The 20,184-nt window shown below is 44.2% G+C and overlaps 1 protein-coding gene across 5 annotated transcripts in view; it reads right to left on the bottom strand.

The window, feature by feature from the left end:
• Positions 1-20,184, bottom strand: part of COL4A5 (collagen type IV alpha 5 chain) — a 346,840-nt gene that overhangs the window by 115,683 nt on the left and 210,973 nt on the right. For all 5 annotated transcript variants that reach the window (XM_029607613.1, XM_029607611.1, XM_029607615.1 and 2 more), the window contains exons 26-29: positions 13,397-13,480; positions 13,204-13,308; positions 1,551-1,648; positions 431-581 (exon numbers count right to left, since the gene is read on the bottom strand). In XM_029607613.1, the coding sequence (XP_029463473.1) occupies positions 431-581; positions 1,551-1,648; positions 13,204-13,308; positions 13,397-13,480 (438 nt within the window). The remainder of the gene's footprint in view (positions 1-430; positions 582-1,550; positions 1,649-13,203; positions 13,309-13,396; positions 13,481-20,184) is intronic.

Genomic DNA, 20,184 nt, shown 5'->3' with positions numbered 1-20,184 from the left:
CCCACCAACACCCATAGAAATCCACCCCCTACCATTAATGTTATTAACCGCTCTCTACACGTGCCTTACTACTTTACATATATATTATGTCAACAGCCATCTACCCTCTAGTTTTAATGAGATACAACACACTACAAACACACCTTGTTACCAAATATTCAAACAGTGTATATAGTATCCAATATATATATATATGCTTAAATCAACAGTTATGTTCGCTCCTCTTATAATGTTATGCTTTTTTCTCTGTTTACCATATAACCAAATTGTTCAATGCATTTCTTTCTATCATTGTTACACGTTCTGTGTAAACCGATACGATGTGCATATGGTTATCGGAATATAAAAACACTTAAATAACTAAAAATAAAGACTAGTCGCCCTTTCTGAATGGGGATTATATTACAGCGCTGTCGCGTCAGTTCTTTACCTTTTGGTCCTGGCAGCCCATCAACCCCCAGACGCCCTGGAAGGCCAGGGTTTCCTGGGAAGCCAGGCTGACCTTTTGACCCTGGAGATCCTTTCAAACCTGGAGGACCTGGAGGCCCTACAGGTCCCGGGAGACCAAATCCAGGCTCACCCTATGAAAACAAAATAAGGATGCAGATTAATAAGAAAACCGCCACAGCCTCAAACTGAAAAAGGAAAGTCATTCCACCATTTCTGAGGGTGGGTTAATGAAGCTGGGAGAGAAAACAAAAACACAAGCACAAGTCACTTTCATAGAGAGGCAAGGTCTGAGGAGACTGGACACAGAGCCCCCAACACCCTCCTACCCCCAAAAATGTACCAAAGGTTTTGCAGGAGATGGAGCTAGCAAGAGCACGTCAGTGAAACGTGAGTGGCTACACTGCCCATTTAACAAGTAAAATATCACAAAATTGGAAAATAATTAGCCATTTAAGATGGTATTTAGGTTGCAAATGACCCTTTCTTCCCCACCATACTGTTTTTGGTTTCCATCTGGCCTGTTTTCAGATTTCTTTTCCTCGTTCTGTCTCTCATCGTTTCTCCGTCTCCCCCATGCCTTTCCTTCTCACCCTCCATCACCCCTTTCCCATCTAACCTCATCACCCATTTCCTCTCCTCCCCCCCTTCCCCGTTTCGCCTCCCCACCCCGATGGCTTTCTCCACCACAGCACTGGCTCGGCAGGCAGTACGGGACCATGAGCCCCAAAGCTCGCCCACCCCCCGCAGCACCGTGGGGGGGGGGGGGGGAGGAGGAGAGCGTGCGAGGCAATCTACTGGACTTGTTTTTGGAAAATGCTGTTTTAAATTAAAGCAGCAGAGTCACGCAACGATCACCCATCCTCGCCAAGCACGAAGGAAGGGACTTAACATGATATGCATCATTCACGCCGAATGGTTAACGGGAGTAAAAGAAACGTAGGACTGCGAGAACTAAACATCCCCACAAAAGAATAAAAGGAGCGAGCATTGTTTGGAGGCCAGCAGCAGAATCGCACCTTTAAAAGCAAGAGATGGCTACATTCAGGCACTCTAAGTACATGATGGAAAAATAAATAAATATCCCCCAACAATTTTCTAACCTTTTGGCCTGAAAGACCAGGCAACCCTGGCTTGCCATCTAGACCAGCCCTTCCTTGTGGCCCTGGAGCACCAGGGGGTCCAGACGTTCCTGGCAAACCTAAAAAAATGGTAGGAGGTTTGTAATACAAAATGAAATCAAACTGAGTCTTCTACGGTAACAACAGATAACGCCAAGTTCTTTCAAAACTAGCACTACCGACAGAGTTTAGTTAATGAGACGACTACTATAAAAAAGACAGGGGCTGGCATCTATAATTTAGCTGAATTTCTATACTAGATTACTTTCTTTCAAGGTACGAGGAATAGCTTATCTGTGCTTATTTCTGTTAAATTGTTTAAGCTTTGTGGCATTACAGAGTTAGTACTGAAAAGAAAAAGCCTTCTAAAGGGAAAACAAATAAGCCAAGGTGGTTTCTTCTTTGCAAGAACAGAAAAGCCAGCACTGCTTTTATTAACAAGGCAAAAAGGAGCTGTAAGTAGTCAGCACCTCAACTCGTACAGAAACAGGAAGCAAGCAAGCAAGCGCACTTACGCAGCAGTATGGAAGCCCCAGTTGCTCAAAACAGTTAAGTAGTAGCCACTCAGTACAATCCAGCACCAGAGGCATAGCATCCATAGGGCACAACGGTGCGCACGAAGGCACCAGCAGCTTTAAAAAGGGGTGTGCCATGCACTATAGACTTTGGATGCGGTCACCAATCCCTGCATCCTGTTTTCCTCGGTCTTCCAAGTCCCATTCATCCCCTGCTCCGACTGGCACTTCTAAGTCATCGCGTTCCTGCTTAAATACGGGCATCTCCCCCCTCCTGCAGCCCCGCAGTGAAAACATTCCCTCTGTATCTGTGGAGGGCTCTTTATTACCAGTTTATATTCCACTTTTTGGCACTTCAAAGTGATTACCTGCAGGTGCCGTGGTTATTTCCCCATTTCCAGAGGACTCACAAGCTAAGGGTCTCATAGATACAGCATGGGAGAAAACCTTTAGTAAAGTTTGTACCCCAGGCCGTGCAGGGCAAGGCGACTTACCCAAGCTGACAAGAAGCGGCAGCGGGCTCCTAGCCTGCTGCCCCAATCATTCCTGCAGGGTTCGAACATCTGCAGCCCCGTGCAGCTCTAACTGCAGATGCTTGAACCAAACCATGCGGGCTTCCCTAGCAATTTGTACCTGGGAAGAGGCAGCCTTTCACCTATTACTATAGGCCCTAGAACACCAGTACACCTGCTGCTATTTGAGTTCTAGGACTTAGTTTGCTATGCTGCTATGGCAGGTTTGCTAGTTAAGTTCAGAATGTCCTTTTTTTGAAGGGTTTTGTGCTGTTTTCACAAAATTTCTTGCAGTAGAAGGTGTTTGTGTAGCTGTTACTGAGGTGATACCAGAATTATTATTTTTTGGAATGGTGAGATGCTGAGGGCCTGCCCTTTTGGGTTTCTTAGCAGGGATTTCATCCCATCCCTTGCCCCAGGAAGCAGATTGCCTTCAGCTGTCCCTAATTGCTGGCACCAGCTCTGTTCCTGCTCTGGGCTGCCAGCACTCTGAACGACTCCCACAGCCCGAGATCATCAAAGGTCGGCTCAGTATTGCGCACGTTAGCATATATTACAGGACACCTTTCAAGCCTGGCCTTTGCTGATGAGGTCAGGATGGGGCGGCAGATTAGAGGGTTAGTCACATGGCAGCAGCACCACCCCATGCCCCTATCCAGTGACGTGAAGTGTGTTTCCAGCACCCTCTCACTCGCACGAATGTGATTTGCTATAGTTCTCTTGTTTAATGAGTCCAAATCTTTGCACACAGAATTGATTCTTATTCTTCTGAAGGGGTTTGGTCGACAGGCATTAATACTAGCTTCGAGTCATATTCCAAAATGTGTTTTGTTCAGTATAGTTCTTTTGACTGTGACAATTTTTTTTTCTGCATTTCTCTCTACATCAATGCCAAACAAACATCTGAGCTCTCCAAATTCTTTTAGTTCATTCTTGGTCTCTAGAAAAAAAAAAAGAAAAGTCTTTCCTTCTTGTAGAAACTCGTCACCTGTTGTTACTACTAGCAGGTCATCCACATGTGGCAGATTCTTCTCCTTGCCGCAGTATACAGACACATTGATCTGATAAACCAAATGCCATGTACTCTGCATGACTTGATCATTTTAATCCATATATTTTGTCTTTTTCTCTTCATCCATCCTTTGAATTTGCTCCAGGTACGTTTCTTGCAGTTCCCTGTGAAGATCTGCTGCTTTCACATCATACTTTCGAATAATTCAATTTTCTGGTGAATATGTTTTTGATAATTTATCCCAGGGGTCAGCAACGCCAGTCCAGGATATCCACAATGAATATTTATGAGGTATATTTGAATGCATTGCCTCTAGAGATGTGAATCGTTTTCCATATCGTCTTAACGATAGAAATCGTGTGGCAGGAGAAGAAAATCGTGTTTGGCACGATTATTTCGTTGAAAAATCGTTAAAAATCGTTTTTTCCGATTAGTGCGCACTAACGGGGAGTTAGTGCGCACTAACTCAAAATGATACAAATAGACACTTTCCAGGTCACTGAAGGTCAGTTAGGAATGAATATGTGTTCCTATTGGCTGGCTGCCCTCTTATCTATTGATGTTACCAAGGTTACCACTGAGGTGATGGTTGGGGGGATGGGAAATGGAACTGGAAACTCATGAACACCAACAGAAAATGAAACAAAGTGTTCACACTTCCCAGGTCAGTAAAGGTCACTTAGGAATGAATATGTATGTATGTATTCCTATTGGCTGGCTGTGCTCTTATCTATTGATGTTATCAAGGTTACCACTGAGGTAATGGTTGGGGGGATGTGAAATGGAAACAGTTGGAAGCTTGACAAAAAAAGTAATGTAATGATCAGCACTCACGTGACTAGAACTTGTTTGTTTATTATTTTTGTTAGCAGGCACCTGAAATGCTAGTGCATGTTGAATTTGCCAATCACTGTGCATTTTAGAAAGGTGGTCCTGGCTGGAACTGTACACAGTTCAAATATATGTAATTGATTGTTGGTAAGTGTATTTTTTAAGTAGCCACACTGGCACCAGTATGTTTACTTTTCCTCCTACTTAACTCACTAGCTCAGCTTTGTAAGAAGGGCTTCTCTGCTTGAGTGAGGGTCAGGCAGCTCCCCCCTGTCTGTGAAGCCAGCCTCTCACTAGTAATGCAGGGAGGGAGCTGTCTCAGACTTCACCATCCTCCTCCCCCCCCCCCCCCCTCACCCACACACCATTCACTAGCTGGGACATGGGGGAAGTCAGGAGTGAGGGTCAGGCAGCTCCCCCCTGTCTGTGAAGCCAGCCTCTCACTAGTAATGCAGGGAGGGAGCTGTCTCAGACTTCACCATCCTCCCCCCCCCCCCCCTCACCCACACACCATTCACTAGCTGGGACATGGGGGAAGTCAGGAGTGAGGGTCAGGCAGCTCCCCCCTGTCTGTGAAGCCAGCCTCTCACTAGTAATGCAGGGAGGGAGCTGTCTCAGACTTCACCATCCTCCCCCCCCCCCCTCACCCACACACCATTCACTAGCTGGGACATGGGGGAAGTCAGGAGTGAGGGTCAGGCAGCTCCCCCCTGTCTGTGAAGCCAGCCTCTCACTAGTAATGCAGGGAGGGAGCTGTCTCAGACTTCACCATCCTCCCCCCCCCCCCCCTCACCCACACACCATTCACTAGCTGGGACATGGGGGAAGTCAGGAGTGAGGGTCAGGCAGCTCCCCCCTGTCTGTGAAGCCAGCCTCTCACTAGTAATGCAGGGAGGGAGCTGTCTCAGACTTCACCATCCTCCCCCCCCCCCTCACCCACACACCATTCACTAGCTGGGACATGGGGGAAGTCAGGAGTGAGGGTCAGGCAGCTCCCCCCTGTCTGTGAAGCCAGCCTCTCACTAGTAATGCAGGGAGGGAGCTGTCTCAGACTTCACCATCCTCCTCCCCCCCCCCCTCACCCACACACCATTCACTAGCTGGGACATGGGGGAAGTCAGGAGTGAGGGTCAGGCAGCTCCCCCCTCTCTGTGAAGCCAGCCTCTCACTAGTAATGCAGGGAGGGAGCTGTCTCACCCTTCACCATCCTCCCCCCCCCCTCACCCACACACCATTCACTAGCTGGGACATGGGGGAAGTCAGGAGTGAGGGTCAGGCAGCTCCCCCCTGTCTGTGAAGCCAGCCTCTCACTAGTAATAGAAACATAGAAACATAGAAATGACGGCAGAAGAAGACCAACCGGTCCATCCAGTCTGCCCAGCAAGCTTCACACATTTGTTCTCATACTTAACTGTTTCTCTTGGCTCTTAGTAACCTTATGTTCTAATTCCCTTTTCACCCCCACCATTAATGTAGAGAGCAGTGCTGGAGCTGCTTCCAAGTGAAATATTAAGTTTGATTAGTTGGGTAAGCGGCAGCATAGCTCTCTGCCATGAAGCAGAGGGCAATGCTGGAAATGTGTGAAGTATCAGTTTTTCTTTTCCCCTGTCATTGAAGCAAGGAGTCATGCCGGACATGCACCGAAAGTGAAGAATGCCTTGAAAGTCACATTAACTATCATCAAATATTGAAAAGCCTAATAATTGGTAATACCTATAAGCCCATGAACCCATCCCTGTTTTTTTTTCTTTTTTTCTTTTCTTTTTTTAATTGGGAGATGGATGCCCTTCATCCTTCTACTCTGTGAAGGTGGACACCTACCACCGGCCACTGGCATCCCGCTCCGTTAATGCCTCTGTGGCTACTGCCGCTCCATGCAGGCAGTAATGCAGTAATGGGGGAAGTCAGGAGTGAGGGTCAGGCAGCTCCCCCCTGTCTGTGAAGCCAGCCTCTCACTAGTAATGCAGGGAGGGAGCTGTCTCAGACTTCACCATCCTCCCCCCCCCCCCCTCACCCACACACCATTCACTAGCTGGGACATGGGGGAAGTCAGGAGTGAGGGTCAGGCAGCTCCCCCCTGTCTGTGAAGCCAGCCTCTCACTAGTAATGCAGGGAGGGAGCTGTCTCAGACTTCACCATCCTCCCCCCCCTCCTCACCCACACACCATTCACTAGCTGGGACATGGGGGAAGTCAGGAGTGAGGGTCAGGCAGCTCCCCCCTGTCTGTGAAGCCAGCCTCTCACTAGTAATGCAGGGAGGGAGCTGTCTCAGACTTCACCATCCTCCCCCCCCCCCCCTCACCCACACACCATTCACTAGCTGGGACATGGGGTAAGTCAGGAGTGAGGGTCAGGCAGCTCCCCCCTGTCTGTGAAGCCAGCCTCTCACTAGTAATGCAGGGAGGGAGCTGTCTCAGACTGGTATCAGGGTTAGGGCACTGTGTGCAGGAAGATCACAATACTCCTGGTATTAATAGGGATAGGGCACTGTAAGAGATGACTGTAGTAGATTGAATAAAGATCTGATGTTTCTGCTCTCCTCACACCAAACAAAAACAACACACAAGCAGAGAAGCCCTTCTTACAAAGCTGAGCTAGTGAGTTAAGTAGGAGGAAAAGTAAACATACTGGTGCCAGTGTGGCTACTTAAAAAATACACTTACCAACAATCAATTACATATATTTGAACTGTGTACAGTTCCAGCCAGGACCACCTTTCTAAAATGCACAGTGATTGGCAAATTCAACATGCACTAGCATTTCAGGTGCCTGCTAACAAAAATAATAAACAAACAAGTTCTAGTCACGTGAGTGCTGATCATTACATTACTTTTTTTGTCAAGCTTCCAACTGTTTCCATTTCACATCCCCCCAACCATTACCTCAGTGTTAGCCTTGGTAACATCAATAGATAAGAGGGCAGCCAGCCAATAGGAACACATATTCATTCCTAACTGACCTTCAGTGACCTGGAAAGTGTTTATTTGTATCATTTTCAGTTAGTGCGCACTAAATCGAGTTAGTGCGCACTAACTCCCGTTAGTGCGCACTAACACGATTTAACGATTTTTAACGATAAATCGTTAGAATTTCTATTGTATCGTGTTCTATAACGATTTAAGACGATATTAACATTATCGGACGATAATTTTAATCGTTGAAAAACGATTCACATCCCTAATTGCCTCCATCATTTCAAAATGACTGGGACGGCTAAATGTACCTCTCCCTAGACACAGTGGAGTCTGTAGTTGTACTTTATAGCACTCCATGTCATCTTTAGGACTTTATTTGTGTGTATTAGATTACATTTTGTATTTTGCAAATGTTATACATTGCCTGGATTTACAAGCTAGAAAGGCAACTAAGCAGCGTAATAAATGATACGAAGCACTCATTCTGATTTAATCATTTTCAGGTCCTTTCTTGGCCCTAGTTGTCACATTTTCATCCCGTTGTGGGATAAAAGTTCTTAAGTAGAAGCCTCCGCGCCCTTATCCCGCTGGGCGGTCTACATCACCCCTTCAGTGGTGCGCACTGCTGCAAGAAGAGTTTGTCTGTCTGAGTAGGGAGGGTCATGACTCACTGATCGATGTAGCTCCTGCTTGTTTCTAGTCTTGTTCTAATGAGATTTCACCATGAGTTTCGGTCATAGATGGAAGTTCATGTGAAGGCTTTCATTATCGACTGACCTGTCATCATTGCCTCTTGCTATTTCAGCAATATGATAATGTCCAATGTTCTTTTATTTATTTAGATTTATATTCTGCCTTTCAGGCACTTCAAAGCAAATTACATTCAGATATTCTGCATTTGGGAGATGTGATGCTTGTATTTCCTCAAAGTGTCACCTCCGTTTTCTAGAATTTCAGCTCCTTTTCTTGACTGAAGAATCTCCACTTGGCAGGGATCTTCTCCATTTTGGGATCCTACAAGAGATATCCAACGACGACTGAGGGTTTTTGCTCCTAGCATGGCTTGGGAGTCCAGGGATATGAGAGGCATCAAACCACTCTGAAGTATTGGATGGATTGCTTCCTGCTTGTTCTGGTGATTTTTCTTTCAGTAACTTGTTATTACTACGGTTTCTTATAAGCAGTAGGGATGTACGGTCACTTGAAACGACACAGTCGATGTCATTGACATTGTCTCTATCATTTCACGTCATTTTTTAAACTAATCGATAGAAACACCCCCCCACAAATTTTGGCGATTTTTTCTATTGTTTTTTGGGGGGGGGGTTTGTGTGTGCACAGGTACCCCTGACAAACTGTGCAATCCAGGAGTCACTGGAGACCCATCACCTGCCACCACCTTTCCCACCCAAAAAAGTTGTTTTTAAAAATAAAACCCTGGATCTCAAGCCCCACCCCTTACTCCTTAGCCCCTCCTTCCTGACCCTTCCGTATACTCACCAAATTGTGCCTGGTGGTCTAGTGGGGGCCCAGTAGCGATCCCTCTGCTCCTGGATCTGACTGTCATCATTCCCTTTGCTCCTATCAGGTGACTGCAGCTGCTGCTGCCATTGGAGGAGCACAGGGCTGGTGCTATTTTGAAAAATGGCAGCCACCGAGTCCAGAGTAGAGAGTGCTGTTCCTGGATCCAGGAATTTGGTGAGAGGGGGAGGGGATGAACAGGATAGTGAGGGCTGGTGGGGCGATTCCAAGGGGGGTATGTTTTTTTTTAACAAAGGGGAGGGGCTGGGTCCTGTTTCCAGGGTTTTATTTAAAAAAAAAATAAATTACTTTTTCTGGGGAAATGGCTGCCTCCAGGGTCAGTGTGTCTGGTGTGTGTCTGTCTGTCTGGTCAGTCAGAGACTTTTCTTTTTGGTTTCGGAGAATAGTGCATGCTATTTGCAAAGAGTGTGAAGCATTTTCAGATAGTGGGCTCTGTTTTCTAAAACAACAAAAACCCCAAACTAAAAAAACAAAACAAAATGGACCGGATATTCAGAATTACGCGAGCGCATAGATTTGTGCGCGTAACCCGGCACGCACAAATCTACACCCAATTTTATAGCATGCGCACGCTGCCGCGCGTATGTTATAAAATCCGGGGTCGGCGCGCGCAAGGGGGTGAACACTTGTGTACCTTGCGTGCGCCGAGCCCTAGGGGAGCCCCAATGGCTTTCCCCATTCCCTCTGAGGCCACTCCGAAATAGGAGCGGCCTCGGAGGGAACTTTCCTTCCACTCCCCCCCCCCCCCCTATCTAACTCGCCCCCCAGCCCTACCTAAATCCCCCCCCTACCTTTGTCCTAGTTACGCCTGCCTCTGGCAGGCGTAACTTGCGCACGCCAGCCGGCTGCTGGTGCGCGATTCCCCTGGCATGGCCGCCGTGCCGGAGGCCTCGGTCCCGCCCCTGGACTGGCACCCCGCCCCTTTTTCAAAGCACCAGGACATACACGCGTCCCGGGGCTTGCGCTCCTTGCCGAGCCTATGCAAAATAGGCTCGGCTCGCGCAGGAGGGATTTTCAAAGGGTTACGCGCGTAACCCTTTGAAAATCCGCCCCAATATGAAAAAGCATTCATAGGAAATGAGATTGTAAACTAAATGACAATTTTTGCTGTGCAGACCCTTACAGGTGAATTTTTAGGGCCCCGCGTCTGCCAAACCCAGGAGATACGCGCACAAGTTGGGCAGGCACGTGCCGACAATATTTTAAAAGATGCCCACGTACGTGCATACTTGCTGCTATGCGCACAGATGGGGTGGGACATGGGCGTTCCTGGATTTCGCAATGTGTACATCTTTACGCCTACAAGCGCGTGCCGGGGTTCCCTGCTGTGTAACTTTACTTCTGCTATGGATGGCGTGTAAGTCAGAGAACAAAAAAAGTAAAAAGGTGAGCGGATTTTATAGGTCGAGGTTAACAGAGTAAAAGGGGACTATTAAACTAGTGGGATATGGAAGTCCTATCCATTGCCTGGGCGAACTGGCAACAAACTGGGAAAACCGGTAATTGCATCGGTGCACATCTATTAAAATCCTCCCACTTACGCGGTAGAAGCGGTATTTGCATGCACATGACTCTGTAAATCGTTCTAATGGTGAAACTGAATGACGGTATGCAAAACACGTTAAATAAATAAATAAATAAAATATAATGTGCGTACGTTCAACCTATTTTATACCATGTGCGCATATACACGTGTATGTTATAAAATGGCCGCGTCCCTGGGCGAGTATCAAACGTGCATACATGTGTGCCCGCGCGGCTGTTTAAAGGTTAATGTCTTAATTTGCAGCAATACTTACTGCATCAGCCCTGATCTTATCAGCATTGTTCGTGCTGCTTCAACTACCACTTGATTAATACGTTCTAGAATTCCATTTTGGAACCGTTTTCTCATGATGAACTCCATATTCCTTCATGAAATTCTGGGTCTTATCTGTGATAAACTCCCATTGGCTTATAAACTCTTCAGCTTCCTGGCTGTTCGGCATTCTAAGTATTGTACAAATTCAATGAAAATCTTTAGGATTTGTGCTTAAGGAAAACCTCATTCAACTTCCAGCTTCAATCTTCTATGTTGACAAATATATACTACTGCCAACAGAATCCACTGGCATGGGTCCATATAAATCCTTGTGTATTATCTCAATAGGTTTTTGCTTGGTTCCATGCAAATTACCTTAAATGGATTTATTAAATGTTTATCTTTGGAGCATATATCTAGAACATATATCTAGAACACCCGTCTTCCAGTAAATACCATTGCTTTTCTCACTATTCATTATAGATTTTAGAGTGTCAAGGTTAAAATATGCAAGGAATTCATGCCACAACTTGGCATTAATTGCTTGGGTAATATTTGAATGATCACTTACTAGTATAGCCTTGGCATTCATCTGATAAATGCCATAGTCTTTTGATGCAGCAAACAAAAGGCATTTGCCACTTTTAGCTTTGCAAATGCTTTTGTCAAACATTTTCAATCCAGCATCTGTTGATTTGGTCTGAGAGGGTCAGCTGATTCAGAAGCACATAGTACATCTTCAGCTATCAGACTTTCATGTTCACTGACTCCATATGGCTTGGCTTGGCTTGAATAATTCCTGTCCGCACTGTTTCCTTGGACGTGCCCTCTGCCATTGTTACAGATCTATCCTGTACTGCGGAGTGATTTACGCTTTTGTTAAATGACTCGAGACACATAATCTATTGAAAATGGCTCTTCACCATCTATTGTCTCGAGTTATATGGTTTGTTTTCACTTGGCATGTTTGTTGCTTCTTGATAGATCCAGTGGTGTTCTTGTCATTGGATGACACTGGCTATTTTGCTCTCTGATTATTTTTTCTTTGATTCCTTTCCTTACTTGAAAAAAATGTAGTCCCTTTTGCATTTTGAGGATTTTTTTTCTCCCTTGGGTGAAAAATAGCAATGTCTTGCAAAATTCTTGCAGTGATGCATTTCATTTTTTATTTCCTCTGAAATGTTTCCAAATTTCAAGTATGCTATATATTGATTTAGAATGTGGAAAATAATTTGTAAGGCACTGCTCTTCTTATAGAAGTGCATGAGTGTCTTTTTCTGAAGACAGCTCAGGCACATTGCACACATCAAAATGTCTGGGTCATTCCATAGTGTGCTCAAGGGAGTCCTTGAGCTTCTGCCTCCTCAGTTGGATCTCCCAGGGTCTGGCGTTGTTCAGCCAATTATTCTACATGCTGCATGTATAAAGTAGCAGACTCTTCTTTCTTCCACTTGACAATATTTATCTCTTGCTTGAAGTTCAAGTTTTTTTCCCAAAGATATATCCAACGTGTTCCAAACATTGTCAGGATGTCTTGCCATAGTCCGGTCAATAATAACTTATTCATGAATTGCTTAATATCTGGACAATTATATTCAGGGCATCAGGCATTTTTTCCTTCTTGTGCAGCTGTTATATTAGGTGGATCAGATTCTGTGACTATCCAAAGTACCTTAGTTTTTAGAAGAATCATCTTAAATCTCCAAGCTGGATAATTCCTGGAATTCAGCATTTTAATATGATTTGTAGCATTTTCAAATATTTCTTAGTTACCTTCACTTTGTTCACAGAAAATCTTTTCCATGCAGGTTGCCGTTTAACAAATTATCTCCATAATTCACAAAAAAAAAAAAAAAAAATCCTTTGTATGAGATTCTCTCTGCAACTTGCTTACCTGGATTTTTCCTTACAGTTTGTTTCGGAGCTTCCCTCGCTCTGCTCTGGCTATGGGATCTCTCTATCTTAGTTTGCATTGTCTGGGCCCTCTAACCCATCTTTTTGTTAGTAGCACAGTGGATTTAGCTTAGATAACAGGAAAAGCAAGCCAGGGGGGGATTTTTTTTTTTTTTTTTTGGAAGAACAGTAAGAGCACTGCTTTTATTCACAAGGTAAAACAGAACTATAAGCGGCCGGCAACTCAACTCACACAGAAACCGGAAGCAAGAAAGTACACGTACAGCAGGCCAGAAGCCCTAGCAGCGTCAAAACAGTTCAGTACTAGCTAACTCAATACAGTCTAGGACGGCGACATGAAACGTTTCCATCAACTGTCCCCCGTGCGCTTTCCAACCCAAAATGTGTCAGTGGGTAAAACAAGCAAGACTTCAATGTGCCCTGGAGAAACAAATAATTAAAGAAATAATATACTTTCTCTATCTTCTGATGCATAAAATAATCTGACAGGAGATGAAGGAACAATGTAGTTAATTGCCCTTATTAAAACCTTTTATTAGCTTTTATCATCGCTACTACTGCCACATTTAATAATCCATCATTAGGAGATGTACCTTTTGGACCCGGTGGGCCAGGAAGTCCAATGCCAGGCACACCTGGATCGCCTTTTGCACCTGGAAGACCTGGCAGGCCAGAATGACCCGGCTGACCAGGCTCACCTAGTAGATAAAAATGGCTTAAATTAGAAAAATGACCTTAAATTGAAACCAAAAGTATGAAGACTGCTATAGAGAATAAGGAACTTGCCTGGAGAGCCAACTTCACCAGGGGCACCTGGGAGACCAGCTGGGCCTGGTTCTGACACAGTTCTCCCGGGTTCTCCTGGGGGACCTGAGGAGACAAAAACATTGTAGGAAATCAACGCTGAAAATTAGATGCATCAATCATAGAAGCTAGGAGCATCTTCCCATTATATAGAACAGAATATTTAATGCACTTCTTATAAACACATACACCCAGTTAAGTTTTTATGCTGATGGACATAACCAGGTTTCTAGCCTGTCAGAACTGTGCCGTATTTCCTTACGGCGGGGAGTGTTCGAGTGACACTCAGCCTCCTGCCCTGCTTCACTGGGGATTACAACACAAAGGGTAATCTTTAAGGTACCACTCCCTATCTCACTGTCATAAACACAACCACAAATTTTAGAGAGACACTGATTTAAATCAATTTTTTATTTACTTGAAAAACCCACATATATCCCTACATAGACGTTTAAAACTAAGCTAGCACATTCACACCCCACAATAAAAATAGCACATGAAGTTTGAGATGTTAAATGGAAATTATCAAATGTTCTTTGAGTCATAAATACACGTATTAACCTGATTATTCAATAATACAAAAATGTACAACTTATAAATTATCACATGTAAAATTATTAATGCATATATTTTTCTCAATCCCATGTGTAATGATCATCAGTCATCACATGGTCTATAATATATCCGCATTCATTTATTCAGGATCATATGTTCACTGAGTCCGACAAAAGATATCTTCGTTTCGCCTCTATTATTAGAGGCTTCCTCAGGGACTTATATTTGCAAATTTTTGATTGTATTCATGCACTACAAAACAATAAATGCACCATTATGAATATTGACAAAACAATAAATGAGCCATTATAAATATTGACCACACTATAAGCTAAATCACTAATTATTCTCAACTCATACCTTGAATACTGCACTGAGCTAAATCAGCTCATACACAAATAATCCATAATGTTCTGACTTCAACATCATCATTTTATCATAATTTCTCACAAAAATCTTCAGAATGTCATTATAAATAAACTTTATAAACCAACCTATCCACTGAACTAGCACTACAAAGCTCAACTGCTCTCCAAACCACTCTGCACTCACAACAACCTGCTCATACAAAACCCAAACAGAACCGAAAACCTAGCAACTAAAATTACTGTTTTAAACTCACTGAAATCGCAGTCCAGAGCCCAAGTTATACAGCATTTCCTTAAAGCATATCATTTACTGAGCTCACAATTCAGGGTTCCTGTTCTGCGGCATACGCCTCAAAGCTTATTATGCGCTTAGCTTTCATTCGCTATCATTTTAACCGCAACCGCCTGCCTGCATGCTCAAACTACCACGATTCTGCAACGATATAAGCAGAAAAACCATCATTAAAGCATAACTAAACCAACTTTTGCCATGAACACTTACTTAGAGAAGTCCCATCAACGTTATCCCGTACTCACGTTTCCTCGGAAGTGACGTCAGACGGCGTCACCCGCAAAAGTGTGAATTTCAAAGAGATTACAACAACTTTATATAGAGGAAACAATTCCTTCTTCACAAATTAACAAATTAGCGCGACTACCCCCTCACTAATTGCAAATCAATCTAAATGTAAGTGTTCACTTACATTACAATGCCAGTTTTTCGATCATCCCCATTTAAAATACCCGTACCGTATTCCCCAGGTATTTGATTGCAATACTAGTGGCGTAGTTTACGCTATTGTCTGCCCATGCAATTTAATTTATGTGGGTCAGACAGTACGTTCTATACATTTTCGTATTATCGAACATCGAAGCCGCATTAAATCGTTACGTGAACATGCCCCTTTAGTGAACCATTGGGTTGAAAAAAATCATGTTGCTGATGACATCCGGTTTTTTGTTATTAAACAGGTCACGCTCAAACATGGAGGGGACCTGTCATTACTTTTAAGGAAAATAGAACAGCGATTTATTTTTAGCTGGCACACGATGGCCCCAACTGGGTTGAATGGACCTATTGAGTGGAGCGCTTTTTTCTGATAGCGTTAAAAATATGCATGCTTTATGATGCTTGCATGATTCGTCTGGCTTGATTCATTAATTTCTTTAATGTTTGAGTTTAGATTGATTCTGAAGATTTTTGTGAGAAATTATGATAAAATGATGATGTTGAAGTCAGAACATTATGGATTATTTGTGTATGAGCCGATTTAGCTCAGTGCAGTATTCAAGGTATGAGTTGAGAATAATTAGTGATTTAGCTTATAGTGTGGTCAATATTTATAATGGCTCATTTATTGTTTTGTCAATATTCATAATGGTGCATTTATTGTTTTGTAGTGCATGAATACAATCAAACATTTGCAAATATAAGTCCCTGAGGAAGCCTCTAATAATAGAGGCGAAACGAAGATATCTTTTGTCGGACTCAGTGAACATATGATCCTGAATAAATGAATGCGGATATATTTATAGACCATGTGATGACTGATGATCATTACACATGGGATTGAGAAAAATATATGCATTAATAATTTTACATGTGATAATTTATAAGTTGTACATTTTTGTATTATTGAATAATCAGGTTAATACGTGTATTTATGACTCAAAGAACATTTGATAATTTCCATTTAACATCTCAAACTTCATGTGGTATTTTTATTGTGGGGTATGAATGTGTGAATGTGCTAGCTTAGTTTTAAATGTCTATGTAGGGATATATGTGGGTTTTTCAAGTAAATAAAAAATTGATTTAAATCGGTGTCTCTCTAAAATTTGTAGTTCTGCTTCACTGGGGAGCCAGGCATTCAAAGGGTTTGGGAGATAGCTTCCGAAATTTTCCTAGGGTTGAGTGCCTGAACTGAGGCTCCTGGTTTCACTAGGCCCCTAAATTTAGACTCCTACAGGGGGAGGAAATGCAAAGTTAGGTATTTAGCACCTATTTTTGGAACTAGGCACGTAACTTAGAAGCCTAAGTCTAGGCAAATGAACTGCAGGCCTAAATGTAGGCTCCTAAATTTATGTGAATTTTCAGCTGAAAATTTAAGGTCCCAAGTTCACCTGAAAATAGGTGTCTAACGTAGGAGCCTAACATTAGGCACCTCAGATTTCTTTTTTTTTTTTTTAATATAAGCCTCAATATTTCTAGCATTTTCAGCGACTGCTAACTGATGCTAATTCATTGTCCTCCTGTAACCTCCTGAAGACCTCAACTATGGGAATCCAAGCCCCGCAATGGTCTTCAGTCGAAAATATTTCCTTTGGGCTTTGAAGTCACATTGAAGGGACCTGCACTCTATCTTGTCCAATAAGAGAGCAATTTTCAAAAGCCCTTAGCCGAGTTATAGGTGATTTTCAAAAACTGCCCGCCCCGTACGTGGGTGAAAGTACACACGTTGTGCCCTAACAGGCGAACTTTTACGCTCATTGAGGTAGATCTTCAAAAAATGTGTGTGCGTGAACAAAAGTACACCAGATTTTATAAGATACGCTCGTATCTTATAAAATCCGGGGTCGGCGCACGCAAGGCTGCGCAAAATCGGCAGCCTGCGCGCACCGAGCCGCGCAGCCTGCCTCCGTTCCCTCAGAGGCCGCTCCGAAATTGGAGCAGCCTCGGAGGGAACTTTCCTTCCGCCTCCCCCCCCACCTTCCCCTCCCTTCCCCTATGTACCCCACCCCCCAGCCCTACCTAAATCCCCCCCCCCCTACCTTTGTTGGGCAAGTTACGCCTGCTTGAAGCAGGCGTAACTTGCGCACGCCGCCCCGGCATAGGCCACAGTGCCAGGGGACTCGGGACCGCCCTCCCAGCCCGCCCCCGAACCGTCGCCATGCCCCGGACCCGCCCCCCCCGCCCCTTTTAGAAAGCCCTGGGACTTACGCGCGTTCCGGGGCTTTGCGTGCGCTGGCGGCCTATGCAAAATAGGTGCGCCGGCGCGCAGGGATTTTAAAATCTACCCCACTGAGTGGAAGCTTTCTTGGGCCTGGGATTAGGGCAGGGAATGAAACTAAGGCATCTTTTTTTTTTTTTTTTTTTTTTTGCATTTTCATGTTTTTGAGGGGGAAAAGTATTTGCAGAGAAAGGTGGTGGAAATCTCTGCCAGTTATGTTTTTTTTCCCCATGACAGTTTTCAATGAGAACGTGCATATGTATTTTTCTCTTTGAGAAGTGCGGCAAAACTTGCAGGAAGTACTCACGGGACTTTTGTACCAGAACACACAGAGGTCCATACTGAGTAAGCCGAAGAGCGGGAAAGTTATGCAAAGATAGGTCCCTGATTAAATGTAACCAGATTTTCAGTGGAACTTATCTTCAGCTAAAGTTATTCGGGTCACCGACGCTCAGTCACCGGCTTGCTCAGGCTAACATAAGTAACGCGGGGCCTCCCGTCAGCCTGCTGTGTGGTTCCCTTTCCAGCCAAAACATAAATAACATGTGTCGTGCTCAGACCCCTCTGATGGGCAGGAGGAGGTCCGCCCCCATCCCCCACTCCTAATCCTGCCTCCCCGCAGACGTTTAATAAAGCACCATGACTCCATGCCTGCTTCTGCCCCCTACCCTCACCTTCTGGCTCACCTGGAAGCCCCTCCCAAGGCCAGGAGATGACAGAGTTTTACTGCACTCCCGGCTCGTGGGGGGGGGGGGGGGGGTCATGAGACAGGGGGTGGGAGGGGACCTCGAGCCATGGAAGAGGGCAGGATTAGGAAGTAGATTGGGGTAGAAGCATTTTTTGTAACTGAGAAATGGGTAGAAGGGAAGGGGGGGGTCCCCACAGCTGCAATTTTTCTTATTAAGCAGGAAGGAGGGGATTCTGCAGAGCCTGTCGGGCCCCCCCCAATGTCAATTCTGAAAACGAACGAAATATTCAAGCAAGGAGCAGTTTAAGTGCCGCCCCCAAATCACCCCTGCGCTGTCTCCTTTCCATCTGGTCACATTTTAACCAGGTAATGACGTTCCTGGTTAAAATTTAACTGCTGAAAGGGGCGAGAAATTCAAAACTTGGAGTCTGTCTGGTTAACTTCAAAGTTAGCTGGACAAAGCATTTTGAATATTTATTTCATGGTTTAAAAAACTGCCCCCTAAGAAAGATAATTACATCCTACAAAGACTCTAATTTTCTCCATGCACTAGGACTTCTCTTTGCAAGCAGAAATTCAGCGCTACTTTGGACCACCAGGACTACTACAATATCTACCAGGACTTCTACAATATCCAACTCATGCTTTCACCCAACTATTGGAAAACAGAGCTCTAGAACACCTCAGACTGATGCATTTTGTAACTACCAAACCTTGCTCTGTGAGCATGGAAAGTACAGTTTTAACAAAGTTGAAAATTGGAGCTGAAACAACTATATTCCATGTATTAAAAAAAATGGAAGAGAAAAATGGGGGAAGATGGCCGCCATTAGAGACTCACGCTGAAGAGGCTCTCTCCGATCGCAATTCCTAATTCTTTGCCTTGATACAATAAAAATGCCTCACACTAAGCGTAAGGCTAGGGTGAGGGAGATTTCCACCTCTTCTCCCTTACTGGAATCGCATCAACCAAGGACTGAGTCCTTCTTCATGGCACCACCAGAGCCTGCGCCGGTAGAGAGGGCCGCTGCAGACGCCGATATGGAGCGGGTGTCAGCGCTGCTGGCTGAAGGGATATTTTTGAGTCCCGGTACCCTGAGAACTCGCTCTCCTCCTCAAGCTATTTTTCGACCATCTCTGCAGCCCACCCCGGACTCCGAGAGGAGAGGATTGAGGAGCTGCAGACCAAAAACCCCGGTAAAGGAAGCAGGATAGGCGTAGCAGGGAATGTTAAGTCTCCACTGCAGGTGAGGCCTATTTCTCCTATAATATCTGGGGACTCTTCTACCTTAACTGGAGCTATTGGTCTTGGGAAGAGAGGAGTGGGTGATGTGGAGACCAGGATAGGCCCAGTTGTTCCTTCCCCCCTGATAAAGCCTGCTGTGATATCTATGAACTCTTTATGGTCTGCTTTGATGTCTCTGGAAACTGCAATATCCAATTTGACTAAGATTACTTTGGATTCAAATCATCGTTTTCTAACTATTGAAAGTACAATTACTTCACATACTTCAAAGTTGGAACAACTGGAATCTCAAGGGGCTACTGTGAAGTCCCTTCAGCATAAATTTGTTCAAATCGGATGTTGTGTATGTTAAAAAATTGGAAAATATTGAAAATTCCCTGAAATCTTTGAATCTACAGGTTCTTAATTTTCCCTATGTGAAACTGATATCACCTTATGAGATGTTCAAAATCTTATACACAATCTGAAAATAACCACTGAAGTGTTACCTGAGATCTAAGATATATTACCATCCTTTTAAGGAGGATATTGGCACTGGGGAGCAACCAGTGGATGTCTCATTAAATCTGACGGAAATTTTGGAGTTGTCTATAGAGACTACTATAACAAAAAGGGCAACTCTTCTAGTATTTTTTGCTCTGCCAACAGATAGAAATATGGTATTACGACTTTTTATGCATAATCATTTATTATTATTTCATGGTGATAAAATTTGGATGTGCCCAGATATATCCAGAGCATCTCAAGAAAGAAGGAAGACATTTCTGAATATGCGTCCAGAGGTATTATCCAGAGGGGGCAAGTTTTTTTCTGAAATATCCATGCAAGTGTATAGTGAATGATTCTAATTTCAAGTACATCTTTTACAAGCCATCGCAACTCCATTCTTTTCTGGACACTCAGACCCAAGGATCTCCTATATCGGGTTCGGGGGATTATGTTTCTCTGGTGGATTCTCTAAC

The sequence above is a fragment of the Rhinatrema bivittatum genome, chromosome 6 (genome assembly GCF_901001135.1).
Source record: "Rhinatrema bivittatum chromosome 6, aRhiBiv1.1, whole genome shotgun sequence".
Taxonomy (NCBI): domain Eukaryota; kingdom Metazoa; phylum Chordata; class Amphibia; order Gymnophiona; family Rhinatrematidae; genus Rhinatrema; species Rhinatrema bivittatum.
This window is presented reverse-complemented; position numbering and strand designations above follow the sequence as displayed.